The 19816-nt window shown below is 40.0% G+C and overlaps 1 protein-coding gene across 3 annotated transcripts; it reads right to left on the bottom strand.

Annotated features, from left to right (window-relative positions):
• Window positions 1–543: 543 nt before the first annotated feature.
• On the bottom strand, window positions 544–19426 carry LOC126376601 (BSD domain-containing protein 1-A-like). Of its 3 annotated transcripts, none has more exons than XM_050024095.1 (12): window positions 19272–19426; window positions 14961–15054; window positions 12950–13066; window positions 12414–12471; window positions 11451–11548; window positions 10175–10386; window positions 9589–9744; window positions 5196–5269; window positions 4427–4693; window positions 3082–3194; window positions 1958–2062; window positions 544–1028 (listed from the first exon to the last, which is right to left on the bottom strand). In XM_050024095.1, the coding sequence occupies exons 1-11, from the start codon at window positions 19280–19282 to the stop codon at window positions 1985–1987; spliced, it is 1278 nt and encodes a 425-aa protein (XP_049880052.1). In that variant the 5' UTR covers window positions 19283–19426; the 3' UTR covers window positions 544–1028; window positions 1958–1984. The 3 variants fall into 3 exon arrangements, with proteins under 3 accessions (XP_049880052.1, XP_049880051.1, XP_049880053.1); XM_050024094.1 differs by having other exon boundaries at window positions 1965–2062; XM_050024096.1 differs by having other exon boundaries at window positions 1965–2062; window positions 4427–4690.
• Between the last annotated feature and the right edge of the window lie 390 nt (window positions 19427–19816).

The following is a 19816-nucleotide window of genomic DNA, read 5'->3' as shown; positions in this document are numbered from 1 at the left end:
TGCACATTAACGCACAAATACATTCGTTAGTAGTTTAGATATACAAACAAAAACACTTAAATGCATTATACATTCTTACGATTATGTTAATTCAAAATATTATCTATTACGACGGAATAGGGTTCGCTTCGCGACATACACGCAGCTTCGAAAACACGGTTGAAAAGCTACAATAAATAATTATTTGTTTTTGATGATCGTTTTTAGTACCAGTGTTCTGTTTTTATCTTTTTTTTGGGTAGGGACGATATAATATATGGTCATTGTCAATTTAAAAGCTCTTATGTGTCGCCCTTGAGGAGCTCGGTGGCGCAGCGGTAAACGCGCTCGGTCTGCGATTGTTGAAGTTAAGCAACTTTCGCAAAGGCCGGTCATAGGATGGGTGACCACAAAAAAGCTCCTTGCTTGCGGTACGTTAAGCCGTTGGTCCCGGCTGCAGTAGCAGTCGTTAATAACCACCAATCCGCACTGGACCCGCGTGGTGGTTTAAGGCCCGATCTCCCATCCATAAGGAAGGCCCGTGCCCCAGCAGTGGGGACGTTAATTATCATTTGATATGTTTTAACACAGTCATACAAAAAAAATTCAGGCGGAAGTTTTATTTTTTATTTTTGTAAAATTGACCTGATTGCACATAGTAGATTTTAAATTGGCACTGACCGTATACTAATATTGTTACTATATTAGTAACAGCTTGGGGTGTTAAAATGGCCACATTGAAGCAATTCATCTAAGAAAGCAATATTGCTATTTGACATTTGTTTGCATTGCGCAGTTACTTTTATGTGCGCAAATGTCAAATTGCAATATTGCTTTCTTAGATGAATTGCTTCGATGTGGCCATTTTAACCCCGATGGTGTTCTATATAAAAGTTATGTTCGCGACCGAACATTCACTTAGTCTGCGCTAGGCATAAAAACCATAGATCATACTTTAACTCCAATTTTATGTCTACCTATACTTAAAACTATAAGTAATACACAGTGCACGTACTATAGCTTTTGACGAACGAATCAGCTCAGAACGGCTGAAAAAAAAAAACATTTCCGTAAGTTGTCTATTGACAATGACATATAAACAGCGGATCAAAAAAGGGACTTTTTGGCGGGAACAGAAACGGGACGGTTGCTTTCTTCATTGAATAATCTAAATAATCATTACGAAGTGGTGTTTTGTGGTTAGTGATCGCATTAAGTTACTCAGAAAACATTCGCGATAGTGTTATTATATCGGAATATTCAATAAACAAAGTGTACCTATCTATTTTCGCTTCGTGCCAACAAGCCGCTTCATAACTCGAAAGTTTATGCGGACTTTTGAGTTAATTCGTTTGGGTTTCGCAGTAGGAGTCTGCTCCGAGGGTGGGGGCTTAAGTTTCATCATTCATCATTAATCATCACCAAGAAAAATAAATACATGAGAGTTGGCTGTATGGGCATAGTTCCGGGAAAAACACCAAAAAAAAAGTTATACCTGTCATTTTATTTTATTGCCCACAATTTTGAGTTTCTACTTTCTTCTTTCGTGTGGGTTGTAACTTCAATGACTAACCTCATCAACCCTGGAGTCAGGGTTACTATTGAGCCGCTACAGGCCCCTGACATCGCCCAGGTAACGATTACTTATTTAAATAAATAGTAGCTGCTGCTGTGTGAGCTTAACCTACCCTCCGAAACACGGAGTTTCTGCCTAAAACCTGACCTTGTTTGCCCTTTTCTGACCGCCGAAGAGTCATGCACCCCATGACTCACATCTGTATCTATCATCATCTGTGTTAATTTGTTTTGTATGTTGTGTGCAATAAAGTATATTTGATTTGATTTGATCTGTTGAATTTTTTCGTGTGTTCCATAAATTTTATGCTTGTCGATTACCCGTCCCTTTCCTTTTCGGCGGATAAGAAAATGACAGATATAACTTAAAATGAAATTAGACGGTGTTTACTGGAATCAGCACCTTGTACCTTATGTGATACGGGCGGAATCAGGCTTTGTCCACGTCCTCAATCTCGAACTCTTTCTCCCAGCTCTCGTCTGAGTTGGCGCTAGCGTCGTCCTTTACCTGGAAATTCATATCATAATCATAATAGCCTATATACGTCCCACTGCTGGGCACAGGCCTCCCCTCAGTCAACCGGAGGGGGTATGGAGTATACTCCACCACGCTGCTCCACTGCGGGTTGGTGGAGGTGTTTTTACGGCTAATAGCCGGGACCAATGGCTTAACGTGCCCTCCGAACCAAGGCATCATCTTACTTTTTCGGACAATCAGGTGATTCAAGCCTGAAAAGTCCTTACCAAACAAAGGACAGTCTCACAAAGTGATTTCGACAATGTCCCCATCGGGAATCGAACCCGGACCTCCAGGTCGTGAGCCTAACGCTCTAACCACTAGACCACAGAGGCTGTTACCTGGAAATTACCTGGAAATTAAAATTCCAAAATTCAAATTCAAAAATATCTTTACTCAGTAGGTCTTTTTTTTTCGTGTGGGTTGTGAGGCGGAGTACCAACCTCATCAACCCTGGTATCAGGGTTACTATTCAGCCGCCAAAGGCCCCTGTAATGGCTCTTTTATCGACTACTTACTTACATCAGTAAGTAAGTGTATCTATTTTACCTACTGAGTTCGACCTCCGTGGACCGGTGGTTGAGCGTTGGGCTTACGATCCGGAGGTCCTGGGTTCGATTCCCGGTGGGGACATATCTCAAAAATTACTTTGTGGTCCTTAGTTTGGTTAGGAAATTACAGGATTGTCCAAAATTAAGATGATCTGTGCTTCGGAAGGCACGTTAAGCCGTTGGTCCCGGTTACTACTCTGATGTAAATACGTAGTCGTTACACGGGTCATGTCAGGGGCCCTTGGCGGCTCACTAATAACCCCGACCTGAGTTGATGAGGTTGGTAATCCACCTCACAACCCATACAATAGAAGAAGACTGTAGATAGGCGTTATAGATAGAACTTATGGGTGCCGAGACAAACCTCTGTGGTTTAACGGCATCATTCAAACCATGTATTTAGGTTAAGGATATAATGAAAAAAAAAAAAAAAACTTTTATAGAAAAAATGTCTCATACCTGACCATCACCGAAGTAGTCTTCAACGAGGTTGTTGCCACAAACGTCGGTTTTTGTCTTCTTTGGCGACTTTTTTAACGCCTTATTGTTCTGCTTATCTCTACTTTTATTACCTGAAACACAACATAACCCTGCGATCCAGCGGCGTAGCGTAGTGGGGGCGGCCCGCCCTGGGCGGCACTTTTTAGGGGGCGGCAAAAATTCACAATCTATAATATACGTATATATATATAAAAATGAAACCCGTTTTCCGTTGTCACGACATAACATAAAAACGGCTTGACCGATTTGGCTGATTTTTTATTTGTAGTTTACTAATAATCTGTACAAGGTTCTTACGGAAAAAAATATTAAGAAAATCTCTCAGAAAGATTGAAAAATATACATTTAAATTTGCATATTTAAAAAAAAAAACGCGAATTAATATATGTAATGTATAGTATACATTGAATTGAAATATCTAAATAAAAGGGCGGCAAAATTGTCTTCCGCCCCGGGCGGCCGACACCCACGCTACGCCGCTGCTGCGATCCTACAAGCTATCGGGCTGCAGGTCCCAAATCTACGGTTGAGGCATGGTCCGCGGAATCATTTTTTTATATATCCAAGAGTCGCACTAACATAATGAGGCAAGATCCCGTTACCACCGCTCTAAATATATTAAATGAGGTTGCCAAGGAAATAGACCTGTTCAATTGTTCATTGGCGAAGTTCGCAAGCTTCGGAAGGCACGTTAAGCCACCAACTCGCGACCATACTTGTAAGGGCCAATGCCTCTACACGATGTATATAGTGGTTAAGTCAAAGGTCAAGTTGAGTATAGTAATTAAATGTTGAGTTTTCACGAGTTAGGAAAGTTAGAGTAAAAGTGTCCGTTCCCGTGAAAGGTGTTTATTGCACTAAGTCATATTTATAGAAGTACATGTCTACGTCACGAGCCGCGCGTAAAACGCAAGGTAAGGAAAATACAAAACACGTACAAATGTATATAAGTGGTAGCTTATACAATACTCATCACTCACCACCACACAACATCATTCAATCGTGACTCATCTTTCACTTCCACCCTGCGAGCGTATAGCTCTAACGCCCCACTCTGGCCGGCCAATGAGGGCAAGCCAAAGGTGAGAGTCCTGCGGCCCCCACTGGGGTCCACTCCGGCCCCCCAGTGAAGGCAAGCCGGAGACGGAGGGCCTGACCGACTCTCGGGGGATCTCAGCTCTGTGGTGTCGTCACTCACCAACAGCGCCACAAGCTGGCCTGCGCAGACTGACTGCACTGTTGAATTCACCAGGTTCGCTGATGAATTCACCAGGGCGCGATGGGGTCATTATATCTTTCTTACCTGTATTATTTGTCTTGGTGGGGCTGGCAGTGGGCTTCGTGGTATTGCCTTTCGTGGTATTAGGCTTGGTATTACTGGGTTTGCTGGTGCCCTTGACACCAGGCTTGGCAGTTTTGGTATTCGTCTCTTTGTCTTCTGTGTTGTTATTTGTTATGTCTCTGGACGACGTTTGCTTGGACAGTTTTTTGGTGGCAATTTCTTTCTCGTATTCCTCTAGAAGTAGTATCTGCTGTTCTTCTGTCAGCTCCAGGTCGTTGGCGAAGTCTTCTGGCGGGAGTGATGCGGGGTTAGATAAGGTTCCAGCTAAAGTATTTTGGTATAATATATTGGTATATTGTCGCTTTAACAACAGCCTCCGTGGTCTAGTGGTTAAGCGTTAGGCTCACGATTTGGAGGTCCGGGTTCGATTCCCGATGGGGACATTGTCGAAATCACTTTGTGAGACTGTCCTTTGTTTGGTAAGGACTTTTCAGGCTTGAATCACCTGATTGTCCGAAAAAGTAAGATGATTCCGTGCTTCGGAGGGCACGTTAAGCCGTTGGTCCCGGCTATTAGCCGTAAAAACACTTCCACCAACCCGCAGTGGAGCAGCGTGGTGGTATATGCTCCATATCCCCTCCGGTTGATTGAGGGGACGCCTGTGCCCAGCAGTGGGACGTATACAGGCTGTTTATGTATGTTATGTATACGGCAATGATATCCGTCCCACTGCTGCACAGGCCTCCCAAACTATATAAAAAAAAAAACAAAAAAAAAAAACAAATCTTACCATCTTCCCAGGCAACGTTATCCATGTCGTAAGGCGTCTCGTTTTCTATACCCGATAACACCTTTTTGGGACTCCTGCAACGAACACAATGAACAATTGTGATACTACTAATACATACCGCTTCATTTCTCTTCCTTTTTTTTTTAAAAAAAAACCACTCTTCACTTTTTTTCCTTTGTTTTGGACCTCCTACGTTCATTAATGTTAAGTGTTTGTGTAATGTTGAAGAATTGTTTTATGGTTGTAGTGTCCATCATTGGAATAAATCTTTTTTCTTCTTCTTTAGAACATACCTACGTCACAAGATCGTCATAGAACCTAAGTAGCATTTTATAGGCTTCAAAAGCGCACCCCTGATGCCGGGCAGCAGCGGTACCAGTACTGGTTGGAGGCCGAGGAAATGGATTCTGGTAGGGCTCTAGCTAGAACATCACTGATTGAGAAATTAGTCGGTGTACTGCGGAACGGAAGGCGATTGGGGCAACCACCGTTCTACACGCACTATCTATGGAGTAATGGCGATTACTCCACCGACAAGAGCGCAGCTCTTAAATAAAAAGAAAGAGAGAGAAGATACCTGTGGAAAGAATAAGTTACTTGACAGTTGTAACAATAAAATGAAAAAGTCGGAAATGGTACTTTATCATTTCACGATAAATATCTCATAGTTTTTTTTAAACCTTTAGGTACCTTTAAAAAAAAAATGACTTGATACAACCATTTGTATCAGTCCGGAAATACTGCAGACGTCAATTCATTCCACAGTTTGACGTGACTTATTGTAGATTTGCCTCAGATGGCATTAACTACTTGGCCGGACAAATGGGGAGCGCTGAGGGCTCTCACCGGGTACAAAATTTAAAACAGGCCTGAGGGTGCCCAGTTAGGCGCGAACCTCGGCTCAGGGCGTCGTCTGAGATGAAGAATATTTGAAAGAAGTTTCGAGGCAGGAAGTTTCTAGAGAAACGCACTGTGACCCACACGCCAAACATTTTTGTCGGTCTATAGTAATGATGATGATGATGATCTCCGACCGATTTCGGCCATGGCGACCACTTCGACACCTAGTCGGCACGACGCTGATGCGCTCGAAGATGGCTTATGTAGCCTATCTTTACAGTGAACTCCCGCGCACAATGAGGGCACGTCAGCACACAGTTTTGGTCATCATCAACCCATTAACGTCCCCACTGCTGGGGGCCACGGGCCTTCCCTATGGATGGATAGAGATCGGGCCTTAAATCATCACGCGGGCCCAGTGCGGATTGATGGTTATTAACGACTGCTAATGCAGCCGGGACCAACGGCTTAACGTGCGTTCCGAAGCACGGAGGAGCTCGAGATGAAAACTGTTTTTTTGTGGTCACCCATCCTATAACCGGCCTTTGTGAAAGTTGCTTAACTTCAACAATACAATACATACAATACGTATGGTGAACGTCAAAATAAATACATTATTCCTAAACTAATGAACGATCTACCTAAAAGCTTAAAGGATGAAATAAATACTACAAATATTAAACATAAAATTAAAACACATTTCCTAAAACATCTAACATATTAATATAATTCAACTGCCCACTAATAATCTGCTAACATAGTCCAAATAAATTAATAACCGATATAACAATAAATAATCCAAACTAACAATACAATTACTAGAAATTACTTTAATTTACCTCTTTTAATGAACACTCTGTAGTTGAAATCCAAGGCAGGTACCTACTGTCAGTCACTCAATAACAAACTCGTCAGTGAGTATTTATTTATAGTTATGTCGTGTGAGGTTCAACTTGTTTAGCAAGCGGTAACGAGCGAACTACCTACTTCTTCACTACCGTGTGTATCCATCTAGTATATCTTTATTGTATCTACCTACAAAATGTAAAAACAGACGATGAGTTGCGGTGTACAGAAAAATCTGTCTATAGGTTTATGAGACACCGTTTTTTTTGATTGTAAAATGTTTATTATTACTTTGAATAAAAAAAAAAAAAAAAAAAAAAAAAAAAAAAAATCGCAGACCGAGCGCGTTAACCGCTGCGCCACCGAGCTCAAGTTTTGGTAATTATAATGAATAGCGGCAGGGGGACGGGCCTTCAACTCATCACGTTTAGCGTCGAGGTCTGCCGTGCGCTGTTGCTAGAACTCGTGTACTCGTCTCATCACCAGCCTGCGCCATTTTGGGCGCTGTGCTGCCAAACCCTCCCATTGAGAAGGCTCAATGCATCTTCTCAATAAATTATAATAATACTTAAAGTCAGAATAGGAAAGGAGTTGAAATAATAACAACCGAATTATTAAAGAAATTTTCAATTAAAGAAATAAATTTTACAAGCACAAGAATAAAAGCTACACAGAGATACGGACGTCGATTAAAGTGGAGATCGGTGGAGATCAGTGGAGAAGAGTGGAGTTCTATATAGGGACAGAAGGACGAATAAGGGCTTAGCTAAGTTGCAAACGATTGCGAAAAACAACAGTGACAGTGATAAAAATGTATGCGATTTGCTGGGTCTACATGACAACTGCACCGCGCGCGTCGCGAATTACATCGAGCGCTTGGACCAATACACGATACGAATGCATACGCGGTTGTCATGCAGACCCTGCTGGGTTCAAAAGAGGCGGCGGTACCGGGACAGAGCCATTGGCGCTCCCCATTTGTCCGGCCAAGTAGCTAATGCCATTTGCGGCAAATCTACTTGCTGCAGTTCAGTACACTGTGATCATATTTCAACATTAGATAACATTTTACAATAGCTTCAATGTGCAGTACGAGTTAGATCTGTCAAAGTACGGAAGTCAGTGTTGTGACGTTCATTACAATAGTGTTGTGTCAGTCGAGATTAGACCGATCAATTCTTTCCTAACACTACACAGCTGGGTCGTTCTTCTTTTTAATCCACAATGATCTGTCCTTCATTCTGATAAGTTAGAATTGTATTTAATATTTCCATTGTCCAAAAATATAGTTAACTTATTATACTCAAAATACTAGGAAATTGCTAATCGGTTACTCGATTAGTGAGTGGTAAATCGAAATGCTGTTTCATATGAAAAGGGCCAATTTGTCACAATATTTCTTGGATGCCCCTGCAAAGGTTTACAATGTCTTTTTTAACTGTCGATAAAAAAGAACGACCCAGCTACACACAGACGCACACTGATCACACAACATAACATTAGCTCACGACTATATCCGGAATCCGGGGTAGGCAGAGATACATCCATCGTAATTAACCACATTTCACCAAGCTAGCAAGGGAACCCATCAATTTACTTCACTGATCTCCACTACAATTTACTCCTAGACATTATATACTTCTCATCAAAAAAACCGAAACACTTTCGATTTTTTTTTTATTCAACAAAACACGAGTCACGCGTCAAAGTTCCAAATTTAAAATTTAAAAACACAAGATTAATTAAATTTAAAATTTGGAACAATAAAAACCTTATAAAAAAAATTGTCATGAATTGACAATTTGACATATGAATTATTCGTAATACGGTTTAAACCGCTAAATTAAAATGCTAATCTAGGAATGAAAGCCATTCTTAGATGATCAAAACCCAATCTCATTATATTTTTCCACTTATTTATGAATTAATTAACAAAGAGTGGGACGTTTGACCGTTTTTATTGATGACGTCACAGGACATTATTTCCATATTATAAAATCGAAATCATTTAAAAATCCTTTTGATGTTTAGTAAAAATTCGTCGCTGACGTCGCAAACAGACGTATCTGCAATTTCCTGCTAAAATAATTTGTGTCTTATTGACAATAGCATAAGGTGCAAATCAGATCCGCCAAAAATTTTAGATACGTCAGTTTGCGATGTCAGCGACGAATTGTCTAATTTGATTAGGTTATATTATGGACTACGGTCTGACTTTAAACTTATTTGGGGGCGGCCCAAGGAGACCTGGTGACGCACGGTTGACCGGGAAATAAAAACTCTCGGCATGTCATGGGAGTAAGCTACAGGGGCTGCAAAAGATCTCGAGGAGTGCAAATCTATTCGAGCAGTACATTCCAACTTGAAACACATAATAACGGGTTCTTACCGCGTTTAAATGGGGATATGAGACTCCCGATATTTCGACACTGTTGCACTTGCAACATCACCAAATTATGGATCCACCTACTCCACTCCAATCTCATCAGTCATCCCGTGATCATGGCACTTGCAACAGTGTCGAAATATCGGGAGTCTCATATCCCCATTTAAACGCGGTAAGAACCCGTTATTATGTGCTTTGATTATGATAATAACCGCGTAAACTTAAAACAATGTATTCCAACTTGATTTAAAAGGATTAGAAGAAGAAAAGTGAGGTGTTTTGATTTTTTTTAATGAGAAGTGCATATTCAGTCAAGCTTACTGTTCGACAGGCTCGGCTGCGTGTGCGACGGTCGCGACTGTATCCGTCTGCATCGGCAAGTGAGCCAGCACGGGGTCGGTGCTCGGCTGCGCTTGCGGCTGCTTGCGAGACGCCGCCGCGAGGCGGTCTTGGAGTAGTGCCACGCGGAAGAGGTACCTGATGAAGAGGCGCAGTTAGTTAAAAAAAATAGCCACATAGAAGCAATTCATCTAAGAAAGCAATATTTATTTTGCATTGCGCACTTACTTTTATATGCGCAAATGTCAAATTGCATAAATACATAAACAGCCTATATACGTCCCAATGCTGGGGACAGGCCTACCCTCAATCAACCGGAGGGGGTATGGAGCATACTCCACCACGCTGCTCCACTGCGGGTTAGTGGAGGTGTTTGGGCTAGTAACCCGAACACCCAATGGGGACATCGTCAAAATCACTTTGTGCGACTGTCATTTGTTTGGTAAGGACATTGAAGTCTTGAATCACCTGATTGTCCGAAAAGTAAGATGATTCGGGAAGCACGCTAAGCCGTTGTCTGTGTAAAACGAGGCTGTTTTGTATGAAGTGTCCAGGGTGTATGGCTCACCTCTCCCAGAACTGGTCGTGTGTGACGGCGTCGGGCACCAGCTTGTGGTACTGAGCGCGCAACAGGGCGCTGGTGTCGAGCCTGCGCGCGGCCGCCGCGGCGGAGATGACGCCTTCCGCCGCCTCCAGGCTGGCTTTCCACGCAGACAGCTCGGGGCTGTCCGCTGGCACGATGAACGTCGCGTCTACGCGTTGGAGAGCCTCCAGCTCTTTCTGTAGGGAAACGATGAGAAACTCACCAGGCTACATACACATACATACATAAACTCACACGCGTAGTCACTAATGGGGTCGGGTGGGGTTTCCACTCTATGTTAGGGTGGTAATATCATCATCATCATCATCATCATCAGCCCATTAACGTCCCCACTGCTGGGGCACGGGCCTTCCCTATGGATGGATAGGGAGATCGGGCCTTAAACCATCACGCGGGCCCAGTGCGGATTGATAGTTATTAACGACTGCTAATGTAGCCGGGGCCAACGGCTTAACGTGCCTTCCGAAGCACGGAGGAGCTCGAAATGAAAACTTTTTTTTTGTGGTCACCCATCCTATGACCGGCCTTTGCGAAACTTTACTTCAACAATCGCAGACCGAGCGCGTTAACCGCTGCGCCACCGAGCTCCTCAATAAAGGGTGGTAATATATGGGGTGTAATAACAAGGGTCATCATTGATACCCAAAAACAAAGATAAAAGATGCATATTATGTCTGTTATCCATGAAATTAGAAGATTAACGGAAGGACTGTACAGCGTCATCTCTATTGATTTGAGGAACATAGCCTGGAAAGTCCCTCTGACTTCACTAGTTGGAAACTACCCTATAGAAGCAGATTAGGTGTGTGATAGTTTTCATTTCTCATGCCCGCGGATTAATTACCTTTTCAAAATTAAATTAAAAAATAAAATAAACCCCCGACTAAAAAAATTACGCTAACAGCAGACCAGCTCAATGGTTCCAGACGACACCAGTGTTTCAAATGTCAGATCCCACATATGCTTGCAAGCAAACTGAGCGTGTAACATTCCTATCACACCTAACAAACGACCTGATGACCTTGAAGATCTGAACCGATTTCCACCAAACATAGCTAAGAACACTCTCGACTGATATACCTTTCAAACAAAAAAAAACCGCATTAAAATCGGATCATCCGTTTGGGAGCTACGATGACACAGACAGACACATACACATTTACACACAGACACAGACACGTCAAACTTATAACACCCCGTCGTTTTTGTGTCGGGGGTTAAAAAGGAAATCTTAACTAACCTTGTAAGTAGACAGCATGGTGGTGTCTCCGGAGGACAGGATGACCTCGGTATCATCCTCATCATCAGGCTCTGGACTCAGCACTGTGCTCACTTGACCTGCGATACACCATGACACTTTCAATCAATACTTCTTATATCGTGTGGATTGTGATTACCAACCTCATCAACCCTGGTGCCAGGTTTATTATTGAGCCGCCAAGGCCCATGACATGGCTCATGTAACGACTACGTACATAAATTAGTAAGTAGCAACTGGGACCAACGGCTTAACATGCCTTCCGAAGCACGGATCATCTTATTTTTTGGACAATCAGGTGATCGGCCTGTAATGTCTTAACCAAACTAGGGATCACAAAGTGATTTTTGTGATATGTCCCCACCGGGATTCGAATCGACCGCCTGATCGTGAGCCCAACGCTCAACCACTGGACCACGGAGGCCGTTATTAGCATAGATAATATGTATATACTTTATTTTTTATTTATACACTTTGTGCCTTCCCACACCCTGCGGGGTTGGCTGGTAGAGATCTCTCTCTTTTAGAGATAGGTCCACCTTTTGTAAGTACCTATTTTTTCGCCATTAATATTAATATTTATTACGTACATAACATACAAAAACAGCCTATATACGTCCCACTGCTGAGCACAGGCGTCCCCTCAATCAACCGGAGGGGGTATGGAGCATACTCCACCACGCTGCTCCAATGCGGGTTGGTGGAGATTTATTACGTATTCATGTTTAATAGTGATGATGAGTTTTATAAGATACAGAAATAAGGACAATAGCGGGCTTAGCGCCGTAAGCGCGCGACTCTTTCTCGCCTCGACATACGTCACCCGTCACTCTCTCACAGTACTGCACAGAAAGAGACAGATGATCTCTGTTGCGGAGAGAAAGGGTCGCGTGCTTACGGTGCTAAGCCCGCAGGCAGGTAGTACATTATCATATCAGATATTACCTATGAAAGTGCTCAAACTCTTCTTCATCACATTTGCTGGCGATTCTGGCACGTCCAGCTGTAAGAAATTAAGTAAATAAGCACAAGTAAGTATAGAAAAAATACTGTATAGTGTATACACAGCATCTAATTTTATTTTAAGTTATACCTGTCATTTTCGTATCCGCTGAAAAAGGGACGGGTAATCGACAGGCATAAAATGTACGGAACATATGTTAATTTTAGACAGAAATTTAAAAAACCCTTCCAAAGTTTTATATTGGCCAATAACCCGACATAATTAAGTTGACGGCACACGTCAAACGGGTTGCATATGAGCGAGATGCCTATTTTATTCGCCCGGGTTATTCTTTCATTTTAAAATTAACAGTTGTCAATCATCCGTCCCTTTCCTTTTCGGCGGATAAGAACATGACAGGTATTAAAATAAAATTAGGATGTGTCTGCAGGAATCGAAGCCATTGCTTTTTTAGAATTGCTTCGATATGGCCGTTTTAACCGCCCTGTGCGCTGTAATCGGCAGATATTCCTAATACCTTGAACGTCTTCCCGATGACGTTGGAGGTGGTGCTAAAGACATGGGTCGCCTCGCTCTTCATCGCGCTGCCGATCTCGTCCAGGTCCTTGCGCACCATGGAGTACACCTCCGCCGACTGCAAACATTATCATGTTGGTAATATGATCCCACTGATATTCAAAATTTACTTATTGTGGCGGACCTAACTAGTTTACCAACTAGTTCCACCCGCATGCAACAGATGGCGCCACCATTCAATAATGCAGTCCTGAAACGCGCTATCGAAGTTTACACAGCGTGACGCATATATACAACATCCAACATAGCACCGTTGAATTGTCGATCTCTAGTCACACTACCAACTTGTGGCCAGCGGGGTATTATGCCCAGTACCCCGAAAAAATCCTTCCAAACACATTTATGTAAAAAAGTTTACTACAAGATTAGTGAGGAAAGAGTTTGAGTATGGGCAATAACTTGAGCCTACATTCATATAAATAACTTCATTCGCCTTTGTACCTGTCTACGTCTAAAGGGGGCGAGGAGTAACCTCCTCACAACGCACACAGGATAGGAGAAGCAGACTGTAATTATATCTTGAGTATTTATTCTGAAGGAAAGCTAGAAGGAAAGAGAGGAAGGGGAAGACCAAGAAGAGCTTACATGGACCAGATTAAAGAAAAGGTTAACGTCGTGTCTTAGGGAAGTCAAGGAATTGGCCTTTGATTGACTGGAATGGAAAATGCTACACCGACAAGAGCGTGGCTCTTAAATTGACGATGATGATTTATTCTGACAATGTACGAGTTGTCAGTCGGTTCGAACCCCGGTGGGGGCATGTCACAAAAATCCCTAGTTGTGTGATCTCTAGTTTGGTTAGGACATTACAGGCGATCACCTGATTGTCCGAAAGTAAGATGATCCGTGCTTCGGAAGGCACGTTATGTCGTTTGGCTCGGTTACTACTTACTGATGTAAGTATGCAGTCGTTACACTAGTCATGTTAGGGGCGTTTGGCGGCTGAGTAATAAAATAACCCTGACACCAGGGTTGATAAGGTTGGTATTCTACCTCACAACCCACACGATAAGAAGAAGAGTTGTCAGTCTAAACATTTAAATTAAAAAAAATACAAGTAGTTACAATACCAATTTCTGAAATTCTAGAAGTACTTAAAATAAAAATAAAGAGACTTGTAAAGTGGGATACGTAATTACCTTTTTTTGCACCTGTTTAAATAGAAAATAAATAATAAGAAAAAAATGCTGTGTTTATATTGCTTATTCTTATTTCACTCAATATTACAATATAAAAATTCCCTTTCAGTTACCTCTTAAGAATTGTCCTAATTATGAGCTCTGTATTTATACGGTTTTAGGTCACTAACATAATACGTATATGTATATGGGATAACAAGGTAGTTTCCAACTAATTAAATTAGTTACATTTTACTAAAAGTCAAAACCCGAAATTGCTGACTGTACGAAAATATTGATGATTTTATGCTTCGGACGGCACGTTAAGTTTAAAATAATAAAGTTATTTGTTTTTGTTACTGCTATGGATTATGTTGTCTGAAGAAACATAAGTTCACGACCATATCCCAATTTGATCACACCCCACCGAGCTTTCTGTTAGACCAACGTGATAGGTGGTGAGCTGTATCGCTGTCTATAATGGTCGAGCCAACTGTGTTAGTGAAAAAACATGTTATAATTAAAACCATTGATCCTGTCTGGATCTTACACAGAAAACAATCAATTTATGATTCTGATTTAATCCTATAGCAGTCAAGGGTTTGCATGTTTGGCTGTAGTGTTGCCGAAAAATCGATAGTTTTACTATCGATAGTAAACAGCCAAAATCATCTACCCAACCGATAGGCCTAACGATAGTATCGTTACTTATCAATAGTATCACTAAAAATAGCAATCGATAATATCGACTCTATCGATAGTATCGAGTTCTCGATCGAACTATCGATAGGGCGCTATCGAGCGGCAACACTATTTGGCTGTATGTAAACGTACCTTGGTCTTGGCAGAAGTCAGCCAGGAATCCCACCAGTTGCCGGAGCCGCCCTCACTTGGCGTGGTCGGCACACTGGCGCTCGCCTCCGCTGACCTGTAACATCACACACCATTGTTCAAAAACAATCTCGGACCACACCAACAATTAACACGTTCAGCGCCAAGGGGTGTTTTGAGAAAATATCGTGAACCACTCTTTTTTTTTTTCTTGCGTATTTAACTTCCCTTGGTAGTTAATTATTATGGGGACTTGACCCCCCCCCTTCCCCCATGTACCCTACCCCCTTTTTTTGTATGTGTATCATAAAAGATACACTGGCCCTGGAATACGTCACACCTGCAAAACAAACTCCTGGGCCAAATGTATCCTTTATGATACACTTTACTAGTTAGTGGAATGATTGTGCATGTTTTTGAATTATTTTTTTTATAAGAAAAATAAATAAATAAAGCAGTTAAATTTAATTGTTTCTTGAAATAAACGATGTTAACGTACAATTAAAGTAATAGAAGTTGATCTCTGTCTTTATAATTATAATAAAAAGTACAAAAAAAAGTTGTTTCATTTTTGTTACATAATTTTCTAAGTATGACTGATATTTACACCCCAGTAACATGGAACGATTTGTGAGGGCCAAGGCTTTCTAAAACCCATACAAATTGTTCGCTCTAATGTATCACGCTTAATACATTGGCCTCTGAAGTTGCCCACTCACCGTGTATCACCAAAGATACATTGGCCTGTGGCAAAACTACCATGATGTATCACTGGTGATACACGTGGCGCTCAATGTGTTAAACTTACGTACTGACTGTACGTGCGTTTTATTGACCCTGGGGTCGTCAGAGTTGTATGCTGAGCTGCTAATCATATAAACCTATAATTTCTGGTTTATTTGTTTTGTTATGCGATAATAATTTATCTATATTTTTTTGTTGTCATATTTTGGTGGGAAGTTTCACAAGCCATTTAAAACATTTGTTTTCATTTCGACGGAAATATGATTGGCCACCTGAAACGACGATTTATTTATGACAAACATCATAGAAGGAAAAATTGAAGGGAAGAGAAGAAGGGGTAGACCTAGGAGAACATTTATAAAACAAATAAAAGAGAAGGTGCAGGTCGTGTCGTATCAAGAGGTGAAGCATTTGGCGGGAAGAAGAGAAGAATGGCGATTACTCCACCGACAAGAGCGCAGCTCTTAAATAAAGAGAGAGAGAGTTTTCATTTACGTAATGCAGAGGTATGTTCAAAGTTCATTTTACCAAAAATCGGTGGGTAAAATTATTACTTGGGGCTCTGCCTAACCTATTAGGGATTACAGGCGTGACTTTATGTATTTGTAGGTAGGTCAATGAACATATTTTAATGGACTTGGCGACCATAACGATACCATTGGAGGACTATGGGTTTTTCAACTAATTATAACAATTTATAATTCAAGGGTGATCCCAGACTGAAAAAGTTCTGCGGCAAGTAAGACAGTTGCGTGATAAGCCAGTAGTTTTTTATTTATCTACAGATACGAATTATGATATAACAGTGCACGGTTAATCTTTATTATAACTTACCGCATATCTCTATACATTATCAAAATAAAAAAAAATGTTTACTACAATTTTGAGATAGTTAATCTAAAAGATTATGATAAATAGGTAATGAGTGTGTGAGATAGTATTGTTATGTCTTCTGGGCGTGCTTTGTTTGTATAGATAACATTGGATCATTTCTAGTCTATACTTTCCTGTTTTTATTATACTACAAAGAGCATAAAAACAGGGTGTTTCCCGTTCGTCCGATTGGTCGACCGATTGATCCATCTAGTGAGATTTTTTCGCCTTCGCATTCGCCATACTAATCTTACATCCGTTAGTTGAAAGGGAAAAATGAATCCCGGTGGGCCGATTGGCTGGCCGACCAATCGGACGAACGGGAAACGCCCGTGAAATAAAATAGTGATTACATTAGTGACAGAGGAACTTACTGTTAACCTACTGTCATATGAGTTGTAAGGTCAATGACCAACTTCAACAATCAGCAGGTTATTAGCTGCAATTGTCATGACTCATGCGATGACTATTTCTAGGGTACTTCTAGACACATCAAGCCATTGGCCCCGGTTACTACTTACTGATGTTTTTTTTTTCCATTTTGGGCCCTAACATGCGACTGGTCGACTGACCATAAGCAGTTATTGTGACTTGGTTTTAAGTGGCGTGTAGGACAGGTGGAGGCATTAGTGGGCTGCTATCATTGAGGTGTTAACAACATACCATAACAAATACTTTATCGCACAAACAGGAAAATACAAAAGATAAATAGAAAAGTATATAATAGGCGGCCTTATTGCTAAGTAGCAACAGTAGTTGCTTATTGTAGTAGTTACTATGATTATTATTTATATATTTTAGGTTTTATCTTATGTAAGTGTCCTTTTGAGGCATCACATGAAGGGGTACACCATTGGTCCCGATTGCTACTTACTGATGTAAGTCCATATACTTGTTATACAAGACATGTAAGAGGCCTTTAGATAACAGTTTACAGTATTGATATTACATGGTTTCCAGGATGCCCAGTATGGCAAAAGGCTCACCCACTATTACATGGGACTTAAACATAGCTGGCAAGGAGTCGGTGTATAGAAATACACATCTGCCTATATCAGGGATACAGGCGTAATGCTATGGTAGTCAGGGGCCTTTGACGGCTCAATAATAACCCTGACCCCATGGTTGACGAGGTCATCCACTTCACAACCCACATGATGAAGATCTACTTCTAGAATATGCCCGGAATGATAAGTAGCAAAAGATTTTCTTTAGAACCTAGTCTAAGTGTGAACCTTATATTATGGTTCATCAACCTCGTAAAGCCGAGGTTTCCAGACACAATAGTAAAACAGTTTGGATTATAAAGGGACTGTCGGCGTTACGACTTTAAATATAACTTAGCTAAATGTAGTTGACTGATAATATTGCATCCAGTTATATTTTATCTTCAATATATATTTTGCCTTGGTTTTTATCAGTACTCAACAGTAATTATTATTAACTTTATTTTTAACATTCTGATGTATAATATTTAAAGTAATATGTACAATGTATTGAAATTATACCTACTTGTAAATAAGTTCATGTGACTATATTTAAATTTATGGGTCATAAATTATATTTAAATAAAGTCAAATATTTTAAGTAAAAAAAAGAAAATAAAATTGTTAAAATGTATGTAAAAATAAAAATATTGTAACTTTTTATGTTTCCAAGGTTATCTCTGATTAACATTGGTTTTCAAAATATTTGTGCTAATTGTTATCTTCAGCGTCTATTGATCTTGATTGTATGAATGTTACTGTTACTACAATTATTAATCTTTGATAATTATGTATTGTAGGATCTTATGTACGTCTAACAGCCGGTCAATAGCTTTTTCTACATCTTTTAAATTCAATCAGGTTAATCAATTGATTAAGCATTGTATTGTTTCTGCCCATGACAACTATGGGACTTTAGAAGCGTATGAAATGAATTACTTCGGTTGAGCAGAAATTACATTCCATAAATAACCTGTAAAAAACTATTCTATGTCAATCTTATCAAGCTCTATTTTAAGTAGTATAATAAATAATTAGGTATATAAAATAACTTACAGGAATAACATCCTGAAAGCAGACAAAGAAAAAATTACAACCAAAATATTAGTATCATTATCATATATGACTAAACTATTATATCATTATCATATATTTATGATTGAACTAGTTAAAACCAAGCAGCAAGAAGGGTTTTGGAAATAGAAGTATTATGACACTATTTCACAGGTCATTGAGAACAATACCTCTGTTTTGAAAGGTTTTAGACGTTTCTCACGCTGTAAGGAGTAAAGTAATAGAGTTATATATTGCTACAAGTGCTGTAACGTAAGCAAAAGGAAGTTAAGTACCTATAATATACACAAAATACAAGCGTCCTAATTCCTCCTATACATCAAAAATAGTAAATATTAGCCATGTTATCGTATATACTCGCAACAATACTACGTTTTGCGAATATCATTAGACTAAAACCGGAACAAATCATAAGAATTCAATATCAGAGCTCATTAAATACTGGTTGACCTTAAAACTTTGTTCTACGTAACCAGACAGGAAACGCAAGTAACCAGAGTCTCATGAGCTGCGCACGATGAAAAAGAATAATGTTTACAAATAAACTGCGAAATTGATTAATAAAATCACAATTTTTGATAAGCGAAGTGTGCTATGCATGTTGACAACACCAGTTTGCAACAAAGAAAACACTTACTTTTCGGCCATCGCGACGAGAATTCACTGACTCTAGAAACAAGTGGTGCTCATGGATTTATGTACATAAATTACTGCATGAATTATTGTTGTTTTTACATGAAATTTAGAAATAATTTTGACATAGTTTTGTTTGCGTTGACATTAGGTTTTTGTTTTTTTTTTACTTTAGTCTAACGTTCCGTTGGAGTTGTTTTAAGTTGACGAAATTAATCTCATTCGTGTTTATTTATTTCATTCCAACTATATTTTATAATTATTTTATTTCGTTTGATTTTTTATCGGTTCAAAGTACCGTTTTGTATGATGAAATAATCGTATAATAAATTAAATTTTGTACGTACAAATTTTTGTGAGAAACGAAACGTAATGCAGTGAGGTAATAGTATTTCAAAATGTTACTAGATGACGCTAGTTTAACAAACTTTTGAAAACTTATATTTAGGTTTTCACGTATTTTGTGGCATATTTAAAAAAAAAAAACTAATTGAAATAGATGTTTTCATTTGTTATCCGTTTATTAAATTGTTGTTGTGTTCATAGTAA

Source organism: Pectinophora gossypiella, chromosome 21 (genome assembly GCF_024362695.1).
Source record: "Pectinophora gossypiella chromosome 21, ilPecGoss1.1, whole genome shotgun sequence".
Taxonomy (NCBI): domain Eukaryota; kingdom Metazoa; phylum Arthropoda; class Insecta; order Lepidoptera; family Gelechiidae; genus Pectinophora; species Pectinophora gossypiella.
The sequence above is the reverse complement of the archived record's forward strand: the minus strand, read 5'-3'. Positions and strand labels throughout refer to the sequence as shown.